We start from the raw sequence: 20,676 nt of genomic DNA, 5'->3' as shown, positions 1-20,676 counted from the left end.
GGATATTTTAACGACTTTGGGTCTTTTCGCCGCTTCGGGACTTCAATATCGGCTGTTTTCGTGACTCCGGGTCTTTTCGCCGCTTCGGGACTTCAATTTCGGCTGTTTTCGTGACTTCGGTCTTTTCGCCGCTTCGGGACTTCAATTTCGGCTGTTTTCGTGACTTCGGTCTTTTCGCCGCTTCGGGACTTCAATTTCGGCTGTTTTCGTGACTTCGGTCTTTTCGCCGCTTCGGGACTTCAATTTCGGCTGTTTTCGTGACTTCAGAACTTTCGTCACTTCTGCATTTCGGACTTCGGAAGGAGGTGGCACAGCTTTGGCACTGTCAAAGGGGGCCAGGCTCTTTTGAAAAGTTCAGCACTGCCGGGCCCCCTTAAGACCCGGGCCACTTGTATCCCCTGTGCCCCCCTGATAGCAGCCCTGTCTACCAATGACCTCCTGAAAGGCATCTTGAAGCATTTTACTGACTGCCCTTGTAGTCACTCCATTCCCACCTCATCCGCTAACAGCTTCCTTATCTTGCTTTAAAGGAGACATATAGGATAAATGAAAAAAAACAAACCCTAATTTTGTAGGCAATTATGAGTAATATATGGTGTTGCTTTTACATGGTGCTAAAAAGTATCTTTAAAAATAGCCACTTTATTGGAGCTCCCTATAGATGTTCTCTGGTCCCTGTTTCAAATGAGGGGTGAGCGTGTCCTAACGGTCCCCATCAAAAGCACAGTAGGAGGGGGACAGCCAATCACAGCCCTGCAGTCACACAAACACAGACAGGCTTCAGTTCCCTATCAGGTCCTGCTAGCTGCTGATTGGTTCCTGTCCTACAGTGCAGTGAGCTGAGAGATTGTTAAAATTGCAAATGACCCTAGCAACCATACACTGATTAGAATAAGAGACTGTGATATGAATAGGAAAACAGAAACATGAGTAATAAAAAATTGTAATAATACTTTTGTAGCCTTACAGAGCATTTGCTTTTTTTTTTATATGGGATCAGTGACCCCCTTTTGAAAGCTGGAAAGGGTCATAAGAAAAAGGCAAATAATTCAAAAACTATAAAAAAAAAAAAAAAGATAAAACGAAGACCAATTGTAAAGTTGCTTAGTCTTGGCCATTCTACAACCTACTAACGCAAAGGTGTTACTGGTCCTTTAAGTCTCCGCTAAGAGAACAAGAGTTGGTGCTTCCTCTTCCAAATGCCAGAGACTCATTGGTAATATTTGGATGGGGTTTAATAGTAATAATGCACTAAACTGTCATCAGTAAGAGGATGTTTTTATCACTCCTAGCGTCTCCTTCTAACAGGCCCAGTTGATAGACCAACAACACATACTTACGGAGGACCACCTATAGTCCAGCAGCCCCCCAAGAAACTGGAGACATGATCTTAGAGATCAGACAACACACATAGCAAACAGGTCATTGCAATTGTGACACAAGCAGGCATAAAGCTTTAAATAGTTAAAGTAATAGTAGTAGTAATAGTAGTAGTAGTGCAAGGCGGAAGAGCATGCATAGTCAAAGAAGGAAAACGGAAAAAGAAAATACGAACTGAGCCTTAGAGAGCGGCTTTACGTCCATAGTTTGGGTTCTTGAAATTATTTATAGGGCTCTTGTATATTGGATTCTCTTGCTGGAGGAAGGAATCCACGGGAAGGAAAAACAATACGTCAAGTTCATCATTTCAAACACAAAGGTCGAGAGCTCCTTAAATTAACCCTACAGTTGCCCCACAGTACAGAGCTTGGAAATGTTGCCGTGTGCTTTATAATTGCAAATTGCAACTGTTCTTCGTTGGAAATGCAATTTCCCCTCACTAGGTGTGAGCTGGAAAGAGAAAAACAACTGGACTTGACAAAAGATTTTATAAGCAAAATCGTTGTACGTCAGGGCGTCATATGGTATAAAAACGGTCGAGGGAAAACATGTTTTTTTCAGTTAATAGTGCTGCTCCAGCAGAATTCTGCACTGAAATCTGTTTTTTTTTTTTAAAAAGAGAAAACTGATATTTTTTTATATTCAATTTTGAAATTTGCCATGGGGCTAGACACATTGTCAGTTTCCCAGGTGCCCCCAGTCATGCGATTTGTGCTCTGAAACTTCTCATTACTGCTGCACTGCAAGTTGAAGTGATATCACCCCCAGAGCACTGTACTGGTTTTTACAGTAAGAAAGCAGATATATTGGCTGGAAACGCCACCTGCATGGCAAGTAGCAGAAGGAACCAGATCCAAGCATATGTAGTAAAGTATATACGGAGACATGACAAAAAAATGACTTACAGTGTCCCATTTAGCATTCATTTTCTCCTTCTCGAACTTGGCAAATTCCCTTCTGTCGTGAATGATCATGAGCAGTTTCCATATCAGTAACAATGCCAGTCCAATAAGCACAATGCCCGCAACCACTCCAGCAACAATAGGAATGATGTCAGGACCACTGGGACACTCTGGAAATAGAAATATCCATTACACATTACTGTAATGCACTCAACACTTCACTTCTTGGTTATATTTAACATATAATCCTAATATAAAAATTAAACATATTAAACTTTTAGCCCAATATTAAAACCTCAATCTTCAAAGCTATGGCTCAAGCATCTCTTTAAAGGAGAACTAAAGCTTAACTAAAGAAGTAGCTAGAAATGTTTTCAATATGTTTTGGGCTTCTGTGCCAGCCCAAGGCAACCACAGCCCTTTAGCAGTAAAGATCTGTGTCCCCAAAGATGCCCCAGTAGCTCCCCATCTTCTTTTCTGCTGATTCCCTGCACATGCTCTGTGCTGCTGTCACTTACTGAGCTTAGGGACCCACTCACAATATACAGTACACATAGAATAGAAATGTCACAATATAAGGCTGATTAGTAATTAATACAGATAATTACTACATGGCAGCACAGAAACCAGTGCAATTAGCATCAGAATTTAATAATCAGCAAACCTGTAGCATCAGCTTATATTACAGGGGAAGCTCATTTTCTGCTGGATAATTAGTGACGAGCCCTAAGCTTAGCTTCTCAACAGCCAATCAGAGCCCACTGAGCATGTGAGTGTCACAGACACTTTCCAAGATGGTGACCCCCTGTGACAAGTTTGAAGTCCTGGATCATTGCTGCTATTGACAAGCTGAAACTTTAGCCTCGTGCAATAAGTTCAGAATATAAAATAGGGCATTTTTAGTCCTATTCATTTTTAGCGTTTAGTTCTCCTTTAATGTGTGTACTAATTGTGCATTGTTTGAGAGACCGCATAACTCCAACAAAATTTCCTTCGAATTGCTTAGTATATTACTGGCATAACCATAGTTTACTTGCCTTTTGTGTTTTATTCCTATAATGGTTCATCATATAAATAAGAATTGTGGGGGAGGTTGCCGTTTAGTTATGTGTTGTATATAATGCTTTCCCCAGTGTCTCTGACATTTCTGGTTAAGGCATGCTTATACTCCACACAACTAGGGAGAATAAAACTGAATTTGTACTCTGAACTGGATTAAAGGAGAATTCAACCCATAATAAAAAAAACAAAAAAAACGTTCCCCCCCCGACCCTGGGTAGACCCCCCTCCCTCCCCCTCCATGCAGATTCTGGCCTCTGAGTTCACGGCAGCCATCTTCTTTCTTCAGTAGTTTTCGGTGCATGCGCAGTTGGAGTAAATTTCCGGCCCTGAATCACTGCACATGCGCCGAAAGTCACGAAAATTTCCGAAATGCACCGAAAATGACACGAAGATTACCGTAGAAGAAGAAGATGGCTGCCGTGAACCCCCGAGCCTAGAATCTGCACGGTGGGGTGAGTATAAGCAGAATTTGGGTTCAAAATATGCTTATCTTAACTAAATAAGACATTTAGGGTTGGAATTCACAAAAGTGGTGATATGGAGACAAAATAAAAGTGGAGATAAAAAAGTGTCAGATTTGCCACCAAATTCACAAACCTCTATCTTCACTTTTGTGAATTTGTCTTTTAAACAGACAGTTTTCAAATTTTGTCTTTTGCACAACTTTTTATAGACATTTTATATGAATATGTCTTTAGCCCATACTACACCTGTCAGTCAGCCATCAAACTGGAATTTTTGTGGGAGGGGTTTATTTTACCTAGGTAAATTATATATCATTTCAGGACAAACTGGGCTTTCTAAATCTGCCTACATGTTTGTGTAATTTCACTTCTGTAACAAGATATAAGGGTCTAAATACAAGAAATGCTATTTTGCATAATATTGGGATTTGTATCAGAAATGTTTTATTATCTTAGGTCAAGTGTCTAAGTGCAGCCAAAACTAAAAAAAAAAATGGCTGGGAGGCTTTACTTTTCCTTTAGATAATATATTCACTGAAATTGCTAATATTGCCTCATAATGCAAGTGTGAGTTAAAAACGTAACACTAATTGTACAAAATACACTATTTTTTTAATCAGTGTTTTAATGGTTTTGTTAATGAGGCTTTTACACCTATAGGGTGAGACAGAAACTTGTGCCCTGAGTATAAAAGTGATTTTACAGTTGATCTGACACACGGGAAGAGTTATACTTAGCTTTATTAATTCGTTTCTGCACCATTTTTAGGTCGTTTGAAAGACAAATTCGTAAAAGTTCTTTCACTAAAAAATGAAAAGTGGCGGTTGAGTCGGAATATGTTTGTGAATATGGAGAAAGTATTTTACACCAGTTTACCACTATCTTCAATTTTGTGACTTCCCCCCTTAGTCTCAGAGGAAAACACGACTATGTTTTGTTTTTGCTGTTGCTTGTTCAACCACTTATGTCACTGAGAAAACAATTACCCGGTTCCTTCACAACATGCACCATAACTTCATTCTTAGAATCGACGGAGTAAGTGAAGTAAAACCAACAGTCTTCTGCATCCTTCTCTTTACAGTGAGTGAGGGCTTCTGCCTGGCCTGGCTGGGGCAACTCTTCCCGACTATCTACTAAAGAGATGTTGAAGTGCATGCACTGCTCCATGCAGACATCTTGTTTCTCTCCTTTCTGAAAAGCTCTACACTGGACACATTCTCTGTAAAATACAAAATATTGTCACTTACAAACATCTAAAAAGAAATAAATAAATTATATTTGTGTATTTATATCTATACATGGACATAGACGATTCAGCAGGAGGAGGGGTTGGCGTTTAATTTGCTTATGAATTCTTCAAAAGCTAGGGTGGGCATTTTGTTTTGTTTGTACACACACTTACTTGTGCTCAGTACAAACACCAACACAGGTCTGACACAGCTCACAGGTCGGTCCTTGGAACTTGGGATCAGTACATTTACACCTTCCACAGTCACATATTCCTCTGCCGTTACATATCTGTCCATTTTTGGCCATACAAGTCGACGTATCCTCGGAGCAATCACAAGCGCTGCCGGAGTAATTGGGGAAACATTCACATACTCGACACTTGCATACGCCTTTACCTGTAACGAAAAAACATGGCTTGATTTTAATATTTCATCAGTACAGCAGTTACTAGTGAATGCAAGGAGTTTGTATGTTCTACCCACACTTTCAATGGTTTCCTCCCACACCCCAGACACAGGCAGGTTAATGGACTCCTCATAAAACTGTCCATAGTGTGTGAATGTGATGGGGACATTAGATTGTAAGCTCCACTGGGACAGGGAACAATGTGAAGGACATATCATTTCTGTACAGTGCTGCACGATATGGTGGAAAAACACAAAGCTATAAAGCACAGTTGTATAATCAAGTCTTACCTCCACAAATCAGCCCATTGGATCGGTCACAGTTGAAGTTGTCGCACTCACAGTACTTGCCAGAATAAACTTCATTGGGGTTGTCCCTCTTTTTGCACACACACTGGCCACATATACAGTCCCCATTGTTACTGCAGATTTCAGAGCTGTTTTCTCTTCGGCAATACGCATCCATATCTTCGCTATTTACTTCATCGGTGCTGCATTCACACTCCTTTCCAATGCGCCCCTCATTACATCTAAAATGTGAACAGGATTAGAATTCATTTGTTAAAGGATAAGTAAACCGTTAAAATAAGTGAATGTAAAAGGGATGAGGGGGCTATTCTAAGCACTTTTGCCATTTACATTAATTATTTATTTTGTTTTGATTCCAAGATATTAAGTGATACATGTACTGTTAATATAAATGAATTTTGTTACAACGGCGCCACCTGCTGGTCAGTTTCCCACCAGTCTGACCACCAAGTAGTCAAGGAAGTTGTCAGGAGACAGAAAGAGGCTGATGTTCTTCTGCTTAGGAATAAAATTAGAAACCTTTCTCACATCTTTCCTAAGCAGAAGAACATCAGCCTCTTTCTGTCTCCTGACAACTTCCTTGACTACTTGGTGGTCAGACTGGTGGGAAAATGACCAGCAGGTGGCGCTGTTGTAACAAAATTCATTCATATTAACATACATGTATCCCTTAATATCTTGGAATCAAAACAAAATAAATAATTAATGTAAATGGCAAAAGTGCTTAGAATAGCCCCCTCATCAGTTTTAAATTTAAATTCACTTATTTTTAAGGTTTACTTATCCTTTAAGGCTGAAAAGGGAAAAGGAATTGCCTATGGATAAAATCCTGTTGTAGACGTGGCCTTGACAATTTCTTTTTATTCAATGTCTACTCATATAATAGTAGATTTAGCCCTTTAATAGGGGCAATAATGTATAAATGTAAAAGATAAGGTACCATGCATTGATAAATGAAGAAAATGGTGCAAAATAGCATATGAGTAAGTGCCCCAACAGGCACAAAACACGCTAGGCTTTCACCTGTATGTCCTAATACATGCTTTGGGATTTTTAACCAATTTTTGGAGAAAACTTACAATTTCTGTTGTTGTACCATGGGTAGGGAAACAAAGTGTACAGACAGTGACAACTTAAAAATGCAAGAAAGTGCAATACCTGCAGGCGCCACATTCAAATGTTCCGTTTCCGAAATGACATTCAGGACTGTTGGGGGTCCCTTTGTCCTGGCAATCGCATTCACAGATGAATTGGAGAACAATTTCTACTTCTTCATTAAATCCCAGAGGTTTGATTTTTATGGATTCCGCCTGTCCTTTTTTTGGGCACTTGTGAGCGGTCACACTAATCTCAAATTCCACCTATAAAAAGCAAAATGTTTTTAGTGTAAGCGGACACATTTCTACGCCTCTGCTTTGGTGCACACTGCATGATTTTGATTGAAATACCTTTTCCAGACTGCAGCTGCCTTAACATTATTTAGATAGGAATTGTGATGCCTTTGTCAGATGTTTATTGGGCAGGGGTTGCTTGAATTCCATGAGCCCCTGATAGGACTATTGCTGTCCAAATATGTTGTGAACTCACCTGATCTCCAATAGAAATGTTTGAACACTTCCTTCCGTCTTCCCCAGTTCCCTTGACGCCATTCTTACAGAATGATCTATAACTGATCGTTACACCCTCTGGCAATTTGCTGTTTTCCAAAATAAGTTCTGAGGAAAGAGACTGGAAACAAATAGACAAATGTGTTATTTGGGTCTTGGAAAGTGGAGATCCTCTGTTGCATCAGTAAACCACCTCAAGTTCTAATGCAAAATGTGAGGATTAAAATGGCTAACAAATACTAAAACAGTCATTAAAGGAGAAGGAACCTACCAAAGCAGTTTATTGCCAATAGATTAGCCACAATAGTGAAAGCTAGAATGCTATATTTATTCTCTAGAATGCTTTACCATGCTCTGGGCTCAGATTACAGCAGGGAGAGGAGCAAACTGAGCATGCTCAAGCCCAAGCCCTGGAGGTTTAAGTTGAAAACAGGAAGTCTGATACAGAAGCCCATGAGTACACAATAGAAGGAAAGAAATGCTGTGTTTCTTTTGACAGAGGATTCAGAGCAGCATTACTTTGAGGGTTTACTGGTGTATTTATATAGACCTTTCTGATAAAGCTTACTTAATTTTAACCTTTCCTTCTCCTTTAATAGAGAACTATGAAACAGTAATTAACAAACAACTATATAACCAAAGTGCAATCAGGAATATGGACTCTTCTTGCACCACTTACATTGTAGGAGTCAATAATCAACTGGATCACGTTGCTGGAATTTGAGGATAAGGTTCCCACAGCTGATTTTGGAATCAGGTTTTTCAGCTCCTTTACAAATACAAATATGAGAAATGTTACAGAGCATGTCACCTGTCTGATATACCATAACTGTCGATAACGTAGTGCTTAACACAAAAGGACCAAAAAAAAGCATATAATGGAAAACATACAGTGGTGCCTTTAAAATTCTTGAATGTCGTGAGACATATTTGGCAACATTTAGCAGACCACCACAACAAAAATTGCTTCAGAAAGAGAAGTAGTGCTGATTTGGAACAACCAAACCTAATTTGCTCACTTTGTGTTAGTCTGTGGTTTATAAATGAAGGTAGAAGGATCACAAATACCTGGTAGACTGGTTGGAAATCCTCTGTAACCGCAAATATGGTCTGAATGTTGTTTTCACTAAGCTTCTGCACTAGGTGAGCAATCGAGGGATAGTCCTTTAAAAAACAAATACAAATAAAACATGTAATCCAAAAATATCTTCCATAATAATAATAATAAATAATATGTCATAGTGAAGGCAGTTACGGGGAAAGTGGTCATGCAAGATACGTACATAATAGTGGCTCATCGTGTACATGTTCCCGTGCAGATGACATCTGCCATCATTTGGTAAAACAATGCCGCCTAATTTTCCGTCTCCGGCAAAATGGAATCCTGCGTCAGTTGAAAAGACCAGCAAGCGAGTGACATTTCTCCAACCAATTTGCTCCTTTAAGGAAAATGTGAAACATCAGATATAGCTGCAACGAACAGAATTCAACAATCAAACTGAGTGAGTGAACATGTTCGGTACGTAATCTCCTATTTTGAGATTTTTGTTACATAAATACATGTATAAGGGCTATTCCACACGGGGAGATAGCGACGCGTTTGCGGTCGCGGCGACAAAGCGCCGCGACAGTCGCCGCGACCGGCGCAGGGGACAGTTTTGTATGGGCGCCTATGTAAAAACGCCTGTGCTAACCACACGAGGCGATGCGCTTTTCAACAGTCGCCTGAAAATGCCTCGCCCATACAAAACTGGCGCCCATACAAAACTGTCGCCTGCGCCGGTCGCGGCGACTGTCGCGGCGCTTTGCCGCCGCGACCGCAAACGCGTCGCTATCTCCCCGTGTGGACTAGCCCTAATACAAACCACTACAGTGCTTTTTTATTTTTTTAGAAAGCCATGTCCACTGTAAATTTGCAGAACAATGAAATTCTGTGCAAAACACAGGCACATATTTGTCAGTGTTTGACCAATCAGGTCACGGGATTGGGAAACTGGTCTGCGTAAAGACAATGATTACAAGTCTGTTTTAATTTAAAGGGATACCGTCGTGGGAAAAAAATTTGTGCTGCTCCAGCAGAATTCTACACTGAAATCCATTTCTCAAAAGAAATAAAGGCTAAATATACTTACACCACAGACTGCAACCTGCATAATGGCATCAAAGCCTCCCTCAGGAGAATCCAAGTTCCCGGAGATCTGCTGCTTGCCTACCAGATCATTAAACAACTTTCCGTCTTTCGTCAGGTTGAGGACATTTTTATAGCTGAAGGGGCTGGTGCAATTCTGATCATTAGTACAAGGGTTAAGAAGTTTGGCAGGAGTGGTGCTTATGTAGGGCATAACTGTTTTTTCCACAAATGAGCCAAAACCTGGAAAAAAAAAAAAACAAGAAAATGAAGAACGAGTTTCTGACGGACATTAAACCTTTGTACTTGACCCGGACTGGTTTAGTGACTGGGCCAATCAAAAGTATTTATAGAAGGTTTAATGGAATAGTTCAGAGTAAAAATAAAAACTGGGTAAATAGATAAGTTGTGCAAAATAAAAAATGTTTCCAATATAGTTAGTTAGGCAAAAATGTAATGTATAAAGGCTGGAGTGACTGGATGTCTAACCAAATAGCCAGAACACTACTTCCTGCTTTTCAGCTCTCTAACTCTGAGTTAGTCAGTGATTTGAAGGGGGGCCACATGGGACATAACTGTTCAGTGAGTTTGTAATTGATCCTCAGCATTCAGCTCAGATTCAAAAGCAACAGATATGACCCATGTCCCGCCCCTCAAGTCACCGATTGGTTACTGTCTGGTAACCAATCAGTGGAACCCAAGAGAGCTGCAAAGCAGGACGTAGTATTCTGGCTATTATGTTACACATCCAGTCACTCCAGTCTTTATACATTACATTTTGGCTAACTAACTATATTAGAAACATTTTTATACTGAACAATTCTTTTAAGCTCCAATTACAGGTACTTCCATCCCCCCATCAATTAATGAAGAAAGTGGGATGAATTGGCCAGCTGTATACCCTTTCCCCTTCAGCTGTTTGCAGGTGGATGGAGTTCAGCTGGGGCACCAATAAAACTAGACTGTGTTGCAATATTTGGGGAGTTATTCGCTGTACTGGGGCCTCACCTTTGCTTTTAGTCCTTGACGCTTGAATGCATTGTTGAAGGAACTACGCTATTCAGAACATTAAAGAAGAACTAAAGCTTAACTAATGATGTAGGCTTAAAATATTGTACATTATATTTTGTGCTTCTGTACCAGCCAAGGCAACCACAGTCCTTTAGCAGTAAAGATCTGTGTCTCCAAAGATGCCCCAGTAGCTCCCCATCTTCTTTTCTGCTGATTCACTGCACATGCTCTGTGCTGCTGTCACTTACTGAGCTTAGGGACCCACTCACAATATACAGTACACATAGACTAGAAATTGCCATTTTTAGCCATATTCATTTTTAGGGTTTAGTTCTCCTTTAAAAACAACATGGAGAGCAAAATACTAGCCTAAGTGGTAATAGCCTATAAGCAAAAGATTACAGGGCAAAAATTTATATATCTTCAGATCTATACCCTAGTCAGAAATATAACTTCACCCAACTGCCAGCGCTGGGTTTAAAGTATTCGGTATAGAAATAGGACCAGTGACTTTAGACTACCAGGTGCCAATATCGCAAGGGAACGGAAATAAATGTACCTATCCGGAAATCTGAAGTGATTTTCTCCATTTCTGTCATAAGAGCCGTTCCAAGGCTTTTAACATTCTCCAAGTCGTCTTTCATAGAAAAGGAGAGGTCCATAAGATAGTACAGGTCGATTGGATAGTCTTCTGCCCTTCTGAATGTCAAATTAAATGTCTGGGGTTCCCCTGATAAAAACAAAAAAACCAAGTACAAATGCAGTTGAAGATGATGTTGAAGAGGTGAAATAAATGTGCCCTGTCTTTAGATTAGATTTAGGCGCTTACCTGATCGCAATTCGAATACCAGTTGTTGGGGTCGGAGCTGGGTGATGTTTGCAGGGTCCATACGCTCTCCTTTACCTTTGCTTGTTATTGGGATGTCTTTTAGCTTTTGCTTACGTCCCCTGGGGTTTTGGATGTCATCTTCAGGGCAGCCCTTGGTTTTCAGAGCAGCCAAATCATCACAACGGGCCGACGTGGGCTCTCCTTCTTGTAAGAAGTCCTAAGATCAATCACAGAGATATGAAGGTATATAAACTATTCTGCTAACTCAAATACACTATATTGTAACAAAAGAAAAAAGGTTTTAAATGTGGTACTGGTATGGGATCTGCTATCCAGAATGCTCCAGACCTGGGATGTTCCAGATAACGGATCTTTCAGTCATTTGGATTTTCATACCTCAAGTCTACTAGAAAATCATAATTAAACCCGATAGGAGTGTTTGCCTCCAATAATTATATCTAAGTTGGGATCAAGTACAAGCTACTGTTTTATTATTACAGAGAAAGGGGAAATCATCGTGGATTATTTGCATAAAATGCAGTCTAAGGAAGACGGCCTTTCTGGATAACGGGATTCCGGATATCGGATCCCATACCTGTACTCCCAAAAAAAAAAAAAAAATCAAAATCTTCTATCGTTTTAAAAATGAAATAAATGAATTAGTATCTAAATTATACCGTGAACCAATCAATTAATAAAAATAAAGTGCTTATGCTGATAATGAAAATACTTGCTTGGTTAATTTAAAAACCTTCTAATAATTTAATTAAATATTAAGCAATTAACAAACAACAAGTTCAGAAAAGCATAGAGTTGCCTGACTTAATATTACATTTATGCTGTGTTTTTGTAGACAATAGATTCTGTGTCTATTGTAGACAATAGATTCAAGATTTCAATAAGTTATAAAGTGCAAGTGCAATTCAAAATAGAGAATTTATGCAAGTGCATTATATAATCAAGAGGTAATTCATTAACAAATTTTGTTAAAAAAAAGGGAACGAGGACCGTCATTCAAGGAAAATAAAGTAGGAAAAAGAAAATAGTGTAGAGGTGGAGAAGTCCCAAAGAAACCGCTGCCTATTGCTTTTCTAAGCCCTGGGACCCCACACGGGGAGAAAGTAGTACACAGAGGACTGTGGTCTCGTAAATTACATGACCTATCTCTTTGAAAGAGCTAAAATATCCTAAAAAAACACAAATCCACCAGTGCCATATAAATAACAGAGAATAAAAGAAATTGAATGTGGTTCCCTGGACCAAGCTATAACTATTCAAATTCAGTTAAAAATTTTTCCAAAGTAATGAAGTGATTATTAGGATCTGAGCAACATATAAAATCAAATTATTATGAAGAGAGGCTCTGCCGACGCGTTTCGCTAATAAGCTTTGTCAAGGCCTTTCTGTAAATCGGAGGTTTCTGGATAACGGGTTTCCAGATATCGGATTCCATACCTGTACTCCCCAAAAAAAAAACATTTCCAAATCTTCTATCGTATTAGTCGAGCAAAAGAAACTTTACTTAGACTATATAAATAATTTAAATTTTGCTTTTCTTCAGTCTGGGATTTCAGAAGCACATCAGGGAGGTGCAATGTTGTGGACACTGGAGTTGTTTATCATTCCAAAATCTTGTGTTTACACCAGAATGGGGGACCGAATGGCAACACACAGGCTACGCAGTTATAGACAGTGAGGGCATATGAGGACAGTGTCACCGAGGAAGTTCCGAATGGAAATTGAAAGGGATAGCTTTGTCTTAAGGGGACAGAGGCGGGGCAGGCAATATGTGATTGACAGCTGACATTTTTTGTTTAACTTGAAAAGAAGAATTATTATTATTATACACTCTGTTGTCTGTGCGACATGCCCACTTTAAAAGCAGCAGCAAAATAAATTTTCATGCCCCTTCTTAATTGGTATTAGGGCAGTGGGCTTTTGAGCCACCTCCTATTACCAACAGCTCTAAGCCTTTTAATAGTCGTCCCCCCACCCAATCAAATGCACTTTTGTGGCACAGTCATTTTCTTCCAGTGGAATGTTGCTTGCAAGGAGCAGCTCAAGCTTCCATTACAGAAAACTAATAATCACCCAATTAAGGGGCAGATTTACTAAGGGTCGAAGTGAATTAGAGGGAATTTTCGAAGTAGAAAAATGCGAAATTCAAAGTAATTTTTTGGATACTTCGACCATCAAATAGGATACTACGACTTCGATTCGAAGTAAAAATTGTTTGAATATTCGACCATTCGATAATCGAAGTACTGTCTCTTTAAAAACTTCGCCTTCAATACTTCGCCGAGTTAAACCTGCCGAAGTGCTATGTTAGCCTATGGGGACCTTCTACGATCATTTTCTAAGTCTTTACACATCAAATAAAAATCATTCGATCGATCGCTGAAATCCTTCGAATCGTTCGATTTATTCGATCGCAGGATTGCCAAATTTGTTGAAAAAAACGTTGAATTCGATATTCAAATTTTTTTAATTCGATGGTCGAATTTCGACGTTTTTTGTAATTTGAAATTCGACCGTAGTAAATCTGCCCCTAAATCTTGCCTTATCGAGTGTAACCTCAGCAATCAGTATACAAGACTAAGAGGCAGATTTATTAAGGGTCGATATTGAAAATTTGAATTTTCGATTTATTTTTTATGGATATAACTCTCAAATTCGAACGGTGAATTATCCAAACTCCATTTGAATTTCTAGATTTTTCAAAGTCTGGCACATTAAAAATTAGAATTCAAATATCGCCACCTAAAACCTGCCAAGGTCCAGGGACAGATTTGGGCGTGTTAATGGAATTCCTGACATTCAAGTTTTTTTTAGGAGAAAGAAAACTTGAACTTGAGTCTAATTTGATTCTAATTTGATTCGAGTTTTCAAGCTGGTAAAATTAGTGTGAGTTTTAGATATGATTTTTTTTCTTAAATAACCTTCCAATCGAATTTTGAGTATATTCAAATTCATTAGAGTTAAAAAAACATGAATTTAAAATTCAACCGTTGATAAATGTGCCTCCCTGTGTACGGACTCATGGGCTAATATTAGATCACTGCGGCCCTGTTGGGGAGAACTGTAGCTAATAAAAAAAAAGTTTTTTTCACTAGTTTTCGTCACTAGAGAGGACTTAAGTAATTTGAGAGAATGGACTGTATATGGCAGTGTTAATGAAACTCATTCAGTCTGAAGCAAACCAGTGCAGAGCAACACTGCATTATATTCGTATTACTTTAAAGCACTTTCATTTTTTCAACACATAAGCCCCTAAGTGCCTATCATGAACCCCCATTAATGGCTACCATGCTTATCTTTGACTAATGAGCTCTTGGAAATAATCAATTTACAAAATAATCTGGCAAAAAAAAAAAACTCACCACTTTAGTGCACCAGCCACAGTTGGGCCCAGCCTGAATACATTCTCCACATGATTTGGCATTTGCTTTCAAACATTCAGTTCCACCTATAATAAATAGATTTGGAAAAACATCATCTGTCAAAATGTAATGTCCACAAACCAAAATTAAATACAACACCTCAATAAACCATTCTTACCACCCCAAGATGCCTTCTGTAGGCACGGCATAGTTACACTGGGTCTACCTTTATTTTTTAATTTCCACTTGGCTTTGTGCAATATATATATTAAATAGGCATAGACATGTGTTTAGATTTAGTGAAGGTACTACTGGCTCAGATTGCAGTTTTAGCCCTGATTATTTGGCCAACTATTGTTGCCTGGAAACTCGCTTGTCCTCGTTTTCAGCCAGAATCTGCAGATTGAGAGGGATTCTTATTGCACTGAAGAGGAAGCTGCTTGAATACGGACATTAAGGGGCCCATTCACTAAGTTCGAGTGAAGGAATAGAGGAAAAATAGTTCGAATTTCGAATGTTTTTTCTTTGGCTACTTTGACCATCGAGTTGGCTACTTTGACCTTCGACTACGACCTTCGAATAGAACGATTCAAACTAAAAATCGTTCGACTATTTGATAGTCGAAGTACTGTCTCTTTAAAAATTTCTTTGACCCCCTAGTTCGCCACCTAAAACCTACCAAGGCCAATGTTAGCCTATGGGGAAGGTCCCCATAGGCTTGCTAACAATTTTCTGATTGAAGGATAATCCTTCGTTAGATTCGAAGGATTTAATCATTCGATCAAACGATTATTTCTTCAATCGAACGATTATGAATTGAGCAAAATCCTTCGACTTCGACATTCAAAGTCAAAGGATTTTAATTCGGCAGTCGAATATCGAGGGTTAATTAACCCTAGATATTTGACCCTTGATACATCTGCCCCTAAGAGGCACAATTATCCAAGGTCAAATTTCGAATTCATGTGAGTTTTTAAAAACTCCCCTAAACACCCATAAATTAGAAATTCCAGCAATTGAAATTTATTCAAGAAATCGTATTTTTGAATGGAGTTAACCCGAAAACTCTAATTTTAAAAACATGATTCAAATGTCAGGAAGGCTGCAAACAACTCAAACTGATCCCTGGACCTCTCCCATTGACTTATACAGCAATTCGGCAGGTTTTAGGCGGCGATTAGTCGAATTTGAGTTACTAAAGGGCCAGAGTATCATAAATCTGAAAAATCTAATCTAAAAAAACTCGAATGAAATCTGAATAACTCCCAAGTTGAATTTAACAGTTTTGACCATGAAAAAATTAGAATTTCGAATTTTCAATTCGACCCTAGATAAATCTACCCCTTAATCATCACAACTTTTTGTTCTGAAAATGTCAATGTTGCAGCTTTGTTACCCTATAAATCTCCGTACGCCCCGCAATACCCTCCTATTACTCTTAAAGGGGCAACACTTTGTGAACAGTCGCATGGGACCTGATCACAAATTAATCGGTTCAGGGAAAACCATACAAAAAAATCATATGAAAAATCGAATACTACTATTTTTGGAGGTTTTCCCATATCGTACGTTTTTTTCGTGATTTGGGGTTTTTGCACGAAAAGTCCGAAATAAGTCCGATTTTCTGGCTAAATTCAGCACAGCCCAGAGAAACTTCCAAATAGGACAAGGATTCTCCCATTGACTTATATACAACCTCAGCAGGGCTGAGATGCCAGATTTTCAGATTCTGACTTTTTGGATCCTTGGGGTTTAATAAAGCCCGAAAATATGATATCATCATGAGAAGGAGATGATTATGGCAAGTCCAAACAAAGGTGAAATAAGTTTCCCCCCAACTTTCAGAGAAAAACTATGTCATGGCTATGTAGGTCCTCTATACTAAGCACAAATAAATTAAAAAGCGTATAAATAGGTGGAAGTCTCTTACCTTGCTGGGCGTTTGTGCACAAAACCAGACAAATAAGAAATACAAACGTGAATACTGGATAACGGGCCATCTGAAAGTAAAAAAACAAACAAACAAGATAATTAGCTATTAAACCTTAGGGTTAATAATACACATGAGGGATCTCACAAATAAATCAAACTATAACAAGGCCTGTAGCTGACAAGATTCTAATGCTCATCTATATGAGCAAGGTGAATATACCTCCTGCAGCTTCTTGGGACCCCTAAACAGGTGGCCATACACTTATGACAGTTGATGAAAACCAGAACTCTCCAAAATACAGACGTGAAGTGCAGAATTCAAAGCAAGAGGAGAAAGGACTACCTTAGGTTAAGTGGCTACATAAAAGGTTTTGTTGAGATTTTAGGAAAATGGAACCTTTCATTGGTCATTTAGCAAAATGACTTTGGGCAGCTGCACCTTAAAAGGAAAATAAACGACTGTTTTCGATATGAGCTCATTCAGTTGGGCTCAGCTAGAAAGGTTCTGAACTTCCAAAACAGACTTTCTGTGTGATGCATAAAAAATGCAAAACATTGTTATTGTCTGTTACTAAAGTGAGCAATCATTTTACTATGAGCAACCCATAGATATTCCTAGTGCAGTGTATCTAGGAGAAGCAATAAAGCCAATGAGCTGGCACAGATGCTCAGATGTTGTTGAGCTCTGACAGAACTAAAGCCTTTTTTTTAACACAATCTCTTCATTTCAGGGGCTCAAAAGTAATTGGACCATTGACTCAAAGGCTATTTCATGGGCAGGTGTTGGAAATTCCTTCATTATTTTATCATCAATGAAGCAGATAAAAGTCCTGGAGTTGATTTGGGGGGGGGGGGGGTGTCCAAAAGAGACTGTGCATGATTTTTATGGTGCAGTTTTTATCTCTAAATTACACTGCAAATAATTCACTCTTCAATATCAAATTTAATTCCTGAACCAAGTGTTTTTTTTTTTTTAGTTGTAATATTGGTGTGTAGGTGGATCTCAGGTCAATTTGCCTGGTCATGTGCTTTCAGAAAGAGCCAACACTTTAGGATGGAGCTGCTTTCTGGCAGGCTGTTGTTTCTCCTATCCAATGTAACTGAATGTGTCTCAGTGGGACCTGGATTTTACTATTGAGTGCCGGTCTTCGATCTACCAGGAAGCTGTTATCTTGTGTTAGGAAACGGTTATCTTGCATTAGGGAGCAGTTATCTGGTTACCCTCCCATTGTTGTTAGGCTCTTGGGGGGAGGGGGTGATATCACTCCAACTGGCAGTACAGCAGTAGAGTGACTGAAGTTTATCAGAGCACAAGTCACATGACTGAGGGCATCTGGGAAACTGACAATATGTTTAGCACCATGTCAGATTTCAATATTAAATATAAAAAAATCTGTTTGAATTTGCAGAATTATGCTGGAGCAGCACTATTAACATTTTTAAAAAAACGTTTTCCCATTACAGTTTCTCTTTAACTTTCTATTAAAGGACCAGTAACATTAAAAAAATGTTTTTAAAAATTCGTCTAAAATCACCGCCTTCTCCTGCAGCAGCGGGGACTGCCAGCCCCAGGCACACTCAGGTGGGCACATCATGGGAACAAGTGGTTTGGCCATGCGCTTGAGCACCGTAGTCCTGGGGATATTCTTCAGCAGATCGGTGCGCCTGCAGACAACACTTGCTGCTGGAGAGGCAGAGGCTGCCCTCCTCCTCCTCGCCGGACGAGGAAAGGCTGGATTCAAAGTCCGACTGCTGGGAATAGGGGAAGCGAAGCAGAGCGGACCTCTGCCTCCTTCACATACTGTTACTAGAATAGCCAGGGAGGAGAAGTTGAACACCGCTGCATGGATGGTCGCCCTTTCGCCGTTTTAGAAGAGGACAGGAAGTGGAGTCTTGGTAAGTTCTCTCTTAATAAAGGCTTTGCAATTTAAAAGTTTTATTTGCCTTGGTGTTTATTTTTCGTTCTATACCTACGAATTTTTTTTTTTCAAAATGCCTTTTTACTGCCTTTTAGCAGTAAAAATCTGTCTCCAAAGATGCCCCAGTAGCTCCCCATCTTCTTTTCTGCTGATTCACTGCACATGCTCTGTGCTGCTGTCACTTACTGAGCTTAGGGACCCACTCACAATATATAGTACACATAGAATAGAAATGTCCCAATAGAAGGCTGATAGTAGTTATATATAATTACTGCATGGCAGCACAGAAACCAGTGCAATTAGCATCAGAATTTAATAATCAACCCTGTAGCATCAGCTTATATTAAAGACCAACCTCTTTTTTTTTTTGCTTGATAATTTGCGATGACCCCTAAGCTTAGCTTCTCAACAGCTGCTCAGAGCCCACTGAGCATGAGTGTCACAGACACTTTCCAAGATGGTGACCCCCTGTGACAAGTTTGAAGTCCTGGATCATTGCTGCTATTGACAAGCTAAAACGTTAAGCTGGTGCAATAATTTCAGTATATAAAATATGGCATTTTTCACCATAATAATTTTTAGAGTTTAGTTCTCCTTTAAGTGAACCCCTGGTATAAAGTAATTGTGATATTCCGATACAATTTGCAATTGAAGTTCCCTATTTGCTGCAGTTTTTGAATGATCGAGCTTTTGGTTCAGCAGCACTCTAGTCTGGAATTCCAGGCTGCTATGGGCAATGACCAAGCTCACCCCCCAAAAACCAACTGCAAGCTGGAAGAGGGGTAGTATGAAAAAAATCACACATACATAAAGATAGACTGAAAAGCTGCCAAAGATTAGGCCATGCTAAAATGGAACGCAACCTTCCCAATGTGCAGTTCCGCTGCCCTGCAGAATGACTGCACTAGACAGTTGTGGTTAGTGTAAAATTAGCTGACAATCCTTGGTTACAAACAGGTCTCCATTTTTGGTAAAGCTGCGAGCAGAACGTGCAGCAGAGGCAGTGTCAGTATAAACACAAAGTGAAATATCCCAAGCTCCGGGACTAACGGTGGGTGGAACAGCCACTTTCATAAGCAACAGAGAGAAGAGCTCAGAGGCCTTATATGGACAGCAGGTCTCCCCGCAGAACTGCCGCTTTTGTGCACTCGTCAGTTCCTCTGGCACACACACATTAACCCTTCTAATGCCACACTGTCTACCAATAGCCCTCATTATTGTATAGGGGAGAAGCAGCACCCAGATTCTACAGCAGCCGCATAAATCGCTCGTGCCAACTACTTTCATTACTTCCACCGTTTCCTCTGCATTGAGTGGGTTCATTTCTTTGGTTTCGGTGGGAAAGGGTTAATGGTTCCACTGTACATCAGTGGAAAATATTAGAAACATGCCAAAGCGGAAACCAAAGTAAGGTAACTGGATAGAATTAAAAACCTGGAAATATACAGAAAATGCGAACATAAGTACAGGTATGGGACCTGTTATCCAGAATGCTCGGGACCTGGGGTTTTCCGGATAACAGATCTCTCCGTAATTTGGATCTCCATATGTTAAGTCTACTAGAAAATGATGTAAACATTAAACAAACCCAATCGGCTGGTTTTGCTTCCAATAAGGATTAAATATATCTTAGTTTAGATCAAGTACAAGCTACTGTTTTATTATTACACAGAAAAAGGAAATCCGTTTTTAACATTTGGATTATTTGGATAAAATGGAGTCTATGGGAAACTGCCTTTCTGTAATTTGGAGCTTTCTGGATAACGGTTTTCCAGATAATTGATCGCATACCTGTACTGCTGCCTTTAAAGGGATACTGTCATGGGAAAAAATTTTTTTTTCAAAATGAATCCGTTAATAGTGCTGCTCCAGCAGAATTCTTCACTGAAATACATTTCTCAAAAGAGCAAACAGATTTTTTTATATTCAATTTTGAAATCTGACCTGGGGCTAGACATATTGTCAATTTCCCAGCTGCCCCAAGTCATGTGACTTGTGCTCTAATAAACTTCAATCACTCTTTACTGCAAGTTAGAGTGATATCACCCCCCTCCCTTTCCCCCCCCCCCATCAGCCAAACAAAAGAACAATGGGAAGGTAACCAGATAACAGCTCCCTA

General features: G+C 39.4%; 1 protein-coding gene across 4 annotated transcripts in view; it reads right to left on the bottom strand.

The window, feature by feature from the left end:
* itgb1.S (integrin subunit beta 1 S homeolog) overlaps positions 1-20,676 on the bottom strand; it is a 34,063-nt gene that overhangs the window by 2,973 nt on the left and 10,414 nt on the right. For 2 of the 4 annotated variants that reach the window (XM_041567110.1, XM_018268655.2), the window contains 15 exons: positions 16,637-16,706; positions 14,707-14,792; positions 11,327-11,543; positions 11,057-11,227; positions 9,491-9,729; positions 8,642-8,797; positions 8,427-8,522; positions 8,038-8,127; positions 7,339-7,479; positions 6,910-7,112; positions 5,734-5,972; positions 5,211-5,433; positions 4,795-5,027; positions 2,286-2,452; positions 1,556-1,636 (listed from right to left, as the gene is read on the bottom strand). In XM_041567110.1, the coding sequence (XP_041423044.1) occupies positions 1,562-1,636; positions 2,286-2,452; positions 4,795-5,027; positions 5,211-5,433; positions 5,734-5,972; positions 6,910-7,112; positions 7,339-7,479; positions 8,038-8,127; positions 8,427-8,522; positions 8,642-8,797; positions 9,491-9,729; positions 11,057-11,227; positions 11,327-11,543; positions 14,707-14,792; positions 16,637-16,706 (2,406 nt within the window). In that variant the 3' untranslated portion in view covers positions 1,556-1,561. 4 annotated transcript variants of the gene reach the window in all.

This window comes from Xenopus laevis, chromosome 6S (genome assembly GCF_017654675.1).
Source record: "Xenopus laevis strain J_2021 chromosome 6S, Xenopus_laevis_v10.1, whole genome shotgun sequence".
Classification (NCBI taxonomy): Eukaryota; Metazoa; Chordata; class Amphibia; order Anura; family Pipidae; genus Xenopus; species Xenopus laevis.
The sequence above is the reverse complement of the archived record's forward strand: the minus strand, read 5'-3'. Positions and strand labels throughout refer to the sequence as shown.